Source organism: Aulonocara sp. 'chitande type north' Nkhata Bay, linkage group LG13 (assembly GCF_057382095.1).
Source record: "Aulonocara sp. 'chitande type north' Nkhata Bay isolate Kocher_YH1m ecotype deep benthic linkage group LG13, A_spYH_male_GT1.1, whole genome shotgun sequence".
Classification (NCBI taxonomy): domain Eukaryota; kingdom Metazoa; phylum Chordata; class Actinopteri; order Cichliformes; family Cichlidae; genus Aulonocara; species Aulonocara sp. 'chitande type north' Nkhata Bay.
Window position 1 is genome coordinate 7,665,115 of NC_141356.1, and position 8,204 is coordinate 7,673,318.

The 8,204-nt window shown below is 41.5% G+C and overlaps 1 protein-coding gene across 2 annotated transcripts; it reads right to left on the reverse strand.

Moving 5' to 3' along the window:
- Positions 1-1,571: 1,571 nt before the first annotated feature.
- pcbd1 (pterin-4 alpha-carbinolamine dehydratase/dimerization cofactor of hepatocyte nuclear factor 1 alpha) lies at positions 1,572-7,778 on the reverse strand. Of its 2 annotated transcripts, none has more exons than XM_086258482.1 (5): positions 7,616-7,778; positions 6,781-6,912; positions 6,604-6,684; positions 5,713-5,801; positions 1,572-3,285 (listed from the first exon to the last, which is right to left on the reverse strand). In XM_086258482.1, exons 1-5 carry the CDS (start codon positions 7,616-7,618, stop codon positions 3,231-3,233), a joined length of 360 nt encoding a protein of 119 aa, XP_086114608.1. In that variant the 5' UTR covers positions 7,619-7,778; the 3' UTR covers positions 1,572-3,230. The 2 variants fall into 2 exon arrangements, with proteins under 2 accessions (XP_086114608.1, XP_086114607.1); XM_086258481.1 differs by lacking the exon at positions 1,572-3,285 and adding an exon at positions 4,601-5,570 and having other exon boundaries at positions 7,616-7,771.
- Positions 7,779-8,204: the final 426 nt, after the last annotated feature.

The following is an 8,204-nucleotide window of genomic DNA, read 5'->3' on the forward strand; positions in this document are numbered from 1 at the left end:
GTGCTGCCTGTAGCTTATAAACTGATGCACTGCTCTGAACTGGCTGTACATGCCTGTGTATTATCATCAAAAGGGTGGTTTAATGTAAAAGCATTGCAATGCCCTAAAAACTACATATCAGGTTAATATGTACATCACTTGAAACCAGAATTTATCTGCAAGCCTGAACATGTATGTCCTTGTTTTGTTAGCACTCATTTACCTTCATTTGTGGTTCATCTACTGTGGTTGGTATCATAGACGGTGGGAATGGGAGTTTTTAATGTTATTAATATCCACTAAAACTCTTAATTTTAATAAGAGAGAATAGGGGCATTAATATTTTGAAAGAGGCTAGTGATATCCAAAGCTCTCCAGCTACTTATCAGTTACTTGGATAATCAAGTAGCAGAAACTCAATTATTCCTCTGTATTCTGCAAAGTCACCTGTGTGTCACCTCGTTGTAATAATTTGTGTCCTAATTCAATCTACCTCAGTTTCCACTAAATGCAAACGTCATTATTTCATCCAGTGAAACCCATTCAAACTGGGCGTCAGTTTTCCATTTCTCACATAACAAAAGCGTTACAGCATTTGGGGCATTTGACCGACTGCACTAAAGTGTTCGTAAATACACTGAAAGGGAACATCTCCGCTGTGACCGATCCACAGATGGAGATTCTTTAAACTTGGGAGAAATCAGCTGTTTGCCCTGACTGACTGTGGACATGATGTATTCTAGTAAATATCTACTCAGCAGGATATGTTACTCACAGATTGATAACTTAACAATGCATACTGTAACACCAAAAGGACCTTGCTCTCTGTTTCTCACGAGCTTTCATCTAACGTTGCTGAAAATTCCTTGAATTTAGTTCCATGTTTGTGCAATATGTAACTTCTCCTTGATGAAGTGTAACAAATGGGAATGCTCTACATGTTTAGCAGAAACATTGTAGTGAATGACAACTTATCAGCCTTGATTAGTAAATTTTAAGCATTTGTGTGACCGCTCCTTTTTGCTTCATTTGACTCTTTTTGTCAACGTTTGTGTTTCAACTGTTTTTATTTACTGGGAGCTTTTTGAAGAGATTTGGCATGAATGTAATTAGTCTCACACGTGCAAGAATTTCCCATCTTGTAGCCAGTGCCTGGTTCAAAGACTGATTAAACAATCCAGCTAACAGTAAAAGTTCATACCATCGTGTGTCCATGCTTTCATCCTGAAATACTGTTGTCAGTAATAAGGTGCGGAAAGCCATGCTGATACAAAAAATTAAAAAGGACTAATCCTATTGCATTGAAGAAATACTACAAACTGATGATTGAATGTTCAAGAACTCTACGTAAGTTGTTTTAGGCAGTAGCTGGCACAGATAACCCTGTAACAGATTCTCTGAAGGTCTGCACAGTAAATCTTCACTGGCAGTGACATTATGTAGCAATGATGTGTTTGACCTTGTGCTGACATTGCAGCCTTTCCAACAACGGGGATTGGGCTTAGCTGACTGTAGCAGATGGCTCTACAGTGATGTTTTCAATAAAACGGATTCAAATCATTTCTTAGTCGTCTTTTTAAGTTACAACAGGAAACAGTGTGACGGGGGAAAAATCATTTTAATGACAAAGTTGAAAAACACTTAGTACACAACACACATGTTGGGACCAGAGGTGTGGTGCTATGTGATGAACTACCAGAGAGCACCGACCACACGCATTTCCACGTTAAGCGGAGCATGTAAACATAGTGGCAGTTTACATACTTATTCATTTGTCACTGATCACGCGATCAAATGTTAGATTGCCTTTATGTACAAATCTTAAAGTCGTCTGTGCACAGTTTCAACTTAGGTTCCCTCCTGCTCTCTCTGTTCCTCGCTTTTTTCCTTGCAGAATAAGTGAATTTGTAACCGGTTAAAACTGATGGGAGGTGTGTGATCTTGTTGAGACAGCTGTTCAAGAGAGGCAGGTGGTGCGTTTCCTCCAGAGAAGTAAAAACCTGAGATGTGTGTGTAACAGCTGGATTTCTGGACACTAGATGAGGCCCAGATATGAAGATTGTGCGGCCTGGTCGTCAACCCAGTTCCGACATAGACCGCCCACAATAAAAGGCCAAAGGGAAACCTGTGCAATATTCATGCTGTCTAATCAGCACCTTGACATGCCACACCTGTGGGCAGGGATGGATAATCTCGGCAAAGGAGAAGTGCTCACTAACACAGATTTAAACAGATTTGTGAACAATATTTGATAGTTATGGGTCCTTTGTGTGAGTAAAAAATGTTTCAGATCTTTGAGTTCAGCTCATGAAAAATGGGAGCAAAAGTGTTGCGTTTATATTTTTGTTCATTATAGGTACAAAATAACCGGCTAAGAATTGCTAGATAATATTAATAATCCAGGTTTGGCTAGGGAGGTGTTTTTCTTTCTTTTTTCCAGGAAAGTAGCAGATGCAAACGAGCTGAGACGTGGACGGAGTGGAGGAGAAGATCCACAGGGGGAAATGGCAGGACCGCCGCGTCACTATCCAGAAGATAGTCATACTAATACTTGTTTTTGTTGTGGTATAAAACTGTTTTGGCTGCTAAGAGGGGCATCCTTTTTGTGAAGCAGACCGCTGGTTCACATCCAGGTGTGCTAGATAGTAGACTTCCAGATGTGTAGAGAAGCACATACCCCCATCACCGTCAACGGCACTGCTGTTGACGGTGACAGATTGATCTTCTGTAGAAAGTATGGTGAATGGACTGCTGAGGACTGGGGCAAAGTCATATTCTCCAATGAAGCCTCTTTCCGATTGTTTGGGGCATCTGAAAAAAGGCTTGTCCGGAGAAGAAAAGGTGAGCGCTACCATCAGTCCTGTGTCATGCCAACAGCATCCTGAGACCTTTCATGTGTGGGGTTGCTTCTCATCCAAGGGAGTGGGCTCACTCACAATTTTGCCCAAAAACACAGCCATGAATAAAGAATGGTACCAAAACACCCTCCAACAGCAACTTTTTCCAACAATCCAACAACAGTTTGGTGAAGAACAATCCATTTTCCAGCACGATGGAGCACCGTGCCATAAGGCAAAAGTGATAACTAAGTGGCTCGGGGAACAAAACGTTGAAATTTTGGGTCCATGGCCTGGAAACTCCCCAGATCTTAATCCCATTGAGAACTTGTTCAAGAGGCGGGTGAACAAACAAAAACCCACTAATTCTGACAAACTCCAAGAAGTGATTATGACAGAATCGGTTGCTATCAGTCAGGATTTGGCCCAGAAGTTGATTGAGAGCATGCCCAGTCGAATTGCAGAGGTCCTGAAAAAGAAGGGCCAACACTGCAAATACTGACTCTTTGCATAAATGTCATGTAATTATCGATAAAAGCCTTTGAAACGTATGAAGTGCTTGTAATTATATTTCAGTACATCACAGAAACGACTGAGACAAAGATCTAAAAGCAGTTTAGCAGCAAACTTTGTAAAAACTAATATTTGTGTCATTCTCAAAACTTTTGGCCATGACTGTACAAGAAGCGTTGTCAGAGGAAAGCAGGGAGGATCAATCACTCCTGTCACCCCAGTCACACACTGTTCAAACTACTTCCGTCAGGCAGGAGGTACTGCAGTATCCGGTCCCGAACCAGCAGACTAAAGGACAGCTTCTTTCATCAGGCCATCGGACTGCTGAACAGTGACACTTCATAGACGCCTCGCTCTCACCTACCGGAACTTCAACACTGTGCACTCCATAATGTACATATATGCTATTCTTTTTTCACAATATTCAAACTGCTGACGGACGTGATTTGATGCCCAGCGCGCTGTAACTTGTAATTTCAACTGATAAAGTAAATGAAATCTCAAATGGAAGAACAAATTATTCTGCAAGGTTAGAAACACCAATGGTGAGAATTTGGAGGAGTTTGAGTCAGCAAGGGTCAGAGGTCACTAAAATTATGGACAACCCATCACACCTGCTCCATTCCACCCTTGTAAAGAAGCACGGCTCCTCCCTCTAACTGATTCAAACTTTCAGCCATGAAGAACACTTCAGGAAATCATTCCTATTGTTCTCTCTGTAAAAGTGTACAATAACTCTTCATTATGTGGCAGGATAAATACAGCATCTGTCTATCTCTCTATGTAGAATTTTCTGTGGGCAGTTCAGTGGGCTGTAAGCAGGAAGAGGAAGGGTGATCCAGAGTAGGAATCCAGTGAAATATTGGCATCACCTCTTACAGTTTCCTTGTAATATCAGCTGAAAGTTGAGAATATGTAAATTGGGTAGAGTTAATTTTCTCTGAAACCATACAGTTAATTGGGCTGTGAGTCGGAGTGGGAAGAGTGAGGATGACCTAGAGTAAGAATCAAGTGAAATATTGGCGTCACCTCTTACAGCTTCCCTGTATTATCAGTTCAAAGATGAGAATATTGTAATGTAATTTGAGTAGAGTTTACTGTTAATTTTCTCTGAAACTGTAAAATTATTTGGGCTGTGAGGCAGAGGAGGAAGAGTGGAGGTAACTCAGAGGAAGAATCCAGTGAAATATTAGCGGCACCTCAAACAATTTTCTTGTAACAAAAAAACCCAAAGCAAACAACAACACAAAACCCCCCCACAATATCAAAAATACAGTACAGCAATTTTTATTTAGTTGGGCATAAGGTCATGTGAACAGAAATGTACAGTATAGTGAGAAGACAATGCTTTGTATATGTTATCAACTCTTACAGAATATATAACATTTTTTGTTATTTTTAATGTGCAGTGTGAGAATCATAAAGTAATTTGTTATATATCAACTGCTAATATTTCAAAAGTCGAAGTGGATTGAGCAGTAAAATCGTGAAACGCCAGTATACAGAAAACTCGCGTTTCTAAGCCATTCGGCACCCGTACCGTAATATGCGTAAGAATAGTGCAACAACATTTTAGGTGCGGCTATCTTGACTGTGACGTCGTATGTGAGGGCTCACTTGACTGCGGTACAATACGGTGTAGACGAACACAAACTCATTTACGGTCAGGACCTGACCATACTCCCAGTTAATGAAGTTACTGTGCTGCATGCGCACATTACTGTTTTCCTCTCTGCACGTCATGTGATGATGGACCAGTCTGATTGGAAACCTGACCAACACCTTGAAACATCGCGAACCCTTCAGATCACTGTCAAGAAATGAACTTGCTGCCTGTATTAACCATCCTTATGGTTGTGTGACAGCCAAAGCTTTAGCACCCTCATCATTTGGAGCAAAACAAATGTAACACAGTTACTGTCAGACGTGTTCCCGGTATTAATTTCAGCACAGTTTGAAGTTAATTGTATACACATACACTTAGTAAATCGTGTATGTACGATTTATTTAAATACGATGCTGCCCCCCAAAAAAGTTTGACTGGGAACTCCAAACAGATACGCAATAAGCTGCAAATATCAGTTTTATAGCTTTGACCATACAGTTTGGTTTATTGGATCATTAGATATTCTTTAATGACGTTTAAATTTAAGCCAGATTAGTTCAATTACAGTATTTTATTTCTTCGCTTGTTGAGAACTTGGCGGAGCATCGCTCCATTGCGCTCTGGCAGGAATGGGCCTATAGTTGGGACAGAAAGATGAATGTACCATTGGAATTTATACCATTTCCTTAAGCTTATAATTACCACCCCCCTTTAAATAAAAACCCATGTGAAGAGCACTTTAGTTTTCTCTGCCTTGACCGGTGACATTCTGCTCACATTAGAGATGCCTGGTCAATCAAGGTGGCCAAAGAGATGTCACGTTGGGACAGCCCTCCACAGTCATGCGTGCTGAGAGTTATCTGGACCTGCGTTAAGGAGAATGCACAAAGTGGTGAATCAATGCAAATTTGAATGAGTTTTCTTCAAAATGCCACTCGACAAAGAGCTTTGCCGCCATTTGTTATGGAGTCATTACAGGTGAAGCATGAGCACAAGGTAAGACCCTGGGAAAGTGTCCTTTAAGGTTTTGACAAAACCAGACGACACCCTGAGTGCACAACAGGAAACACTGCAAGTTTAGCAAAAGCCATTTTGACTTGGAAATGAGAAACTCACGTGGTATTAATCACATTAATTAGGGCTCGTGCCTACACAAGACACGCGTTTAGTAACACCTGTGTTAAATTACAATTTCATGCTAAATTGGCTGCCGTGTAACATGGATGTAATTAACCGGTTACACATTTGACGCTGAGAAAAGTCTGTTAGCACAATTTTCAGACACAGTCATGGGTTAAATTCCCGACGAAGAGACCTGCAGCTGCCATCTTTAAACGGTTCACAGCTAGCTAGTCGTTTACCTGACATTTGGTGTCGACTAGGTATCTGGTGTTTTAGAGCTTTGGGTGAAAATTACTTATCCCATCTTCCCCTAACCCTGGGTTAAAAAAAATAAATAATACTTTTTAAATTCAAAAACAAAAAACACATGTTCTTTATTGTTTTAAGGCAAAAATGACATTTAAGAGAGGTCATTTTGAAGCTAATTCATGATCCCAATGTTGGGCTTTTCTATAGTAACAAAAGCCAGCTGTCCACAGTGCCAGGAAAACAACCCCCACCCCATAGGCTGTAATCTTATTTTCATATATTATTAGGCTTGCGTACCTTATTATAGACATTGAACCACTCAGGATGGTGGTCCAACTTCTCTGCATGTAAAGCCACTCTGGACATGAAGCCAAAAGCCTGGAGGGGGAGAAATACAAAAATTAAAATAAAAAGGTAGAGCGGTTATATGGGTCATTTAAGTTTAAAAGTGATATTTGACAATGATGCAAGAACCTGATTGAAGTCTTTGAAAATAAACTCTTTGTAAATAGCATCTCGTCCAACGACCTCCACCCACTGAGCGTTGCGTAGCAAGGGGAGTATGTGGGCCCTCTCCTCTTCAGTCAGAGCTTGGACCTTACCAGCCTGTGAGGACAGAGCAGAGGGAACAGTGCAGCAGATTTGAGAGGGGCAGTTTCACAAACACAAACTCTGATTGGTTGTAGAGGAAACCATCTGGAAACAATGAGAGGCCACATTCCTAGTTTAAAAATCTAGCTGGTTCAAAGGCATGTGGTGGTGGAGAGGGGGTGGTGGTGGTTGGTCTTTTCCTCTAACACATGATGCAGGGTCACAACACAGGTTCAAAGTGAAATTTATTTCATTCAGCCCTGCAGAGTCAACATTGCATAACATCGTCCAAATAGATAGCATTTTATTGCACAATCTACACATGAACGCTCTGTCCCTAGCTGAGCAGTCACAATTATGTACCAGCAGAGCAGACAGATGTCAGGACCAGAGCCTCAGACCGAGCAGTGACATCAACAGGTATCATAGCAACGGTCTAATCTGCTCGATCTGTGGCATGAATGGGCACTACAGAAACGATTACCGCTGGTTAAAACCTCAAACTTCAAACAAACCTCACCGTGGCTTGCTGTGAACATCTCTCCTCCTCCAAACTCATGTTAGCATGCATGACACTTTATTGTATTTATCTAGCTTGAAAACCTGAAATGTCAGTCTGCAATGAAATCTTATCATGTAGAGCAGAGTGCTACCTGTGACAGCGAGGAAATGTCAACAGCTCCATGTGGGAGACAGTGTAGAAAGGTTGTGTACTCACCATGTCTGCAGAGGCTTTTCATGCACAGGGGAGATTCAGCTCCAGCAGCCTGTTGCACAGATGCAAATCTGCTGTGGGAGCCAGTGAGAGCAACTGGAATAAATCCATTCATGGTCCCCGCCTAGCTGCCCTTGCAGGAGCCTGAGCAAAAATCCTCACTGCTGCTAAGCTATTCAACCACCTATCAGCATGGGTTTAATCATAAACTATCATCTGTTGCACAAGGCATGCATTAGGCCAGCTATTGTAGCACGATTCAGCACAAAGGCCAGTGCAGCAGTGTTTGCTGTGTGAAGAGAGAAGACACTGTACCTTTTATGCACACATATCAAACATGAACTTAATCCTAAGAATAATTACCTGCTGATATTAATGTCTTTTCTCCAGTTGACATCAGATTTAAAAAGGAGGTTGGCTCTTCAGCTTACCAGAGTTCATGCCAAAGGTTAACAACCCGCTCTTGTTAGATTGCCCCGGTGAACTCATCTGTCACTGTGAGCGCTCAGAGAAATGAAGTGGTTAATGGAATGAAAACAGGGAGAGGATGTGACAGGAGATCAGCATTTAACAGCTGACTGGACCTGGAAAT

Bases quoted from the DNA above. Each gene is read 5' to 3' on its own strand.
- pcbd1 (XM_086258481.1), bottom strand. The intron at 5,802-6,603 runs GTACGCAAGCCT...TCCTTAACGCAG, and splicing joins GGTTCAATGTCTATAATAAG to GTCCAGATAACTCTCAGCAC. The intron at 5,571-5,712 runs GTGAGCAGAATG...TCCCAACTATAG, and splicing joins ATTGACCAGGCATCTCTAAT to GCCCATTCCTGCCAGAGCGC.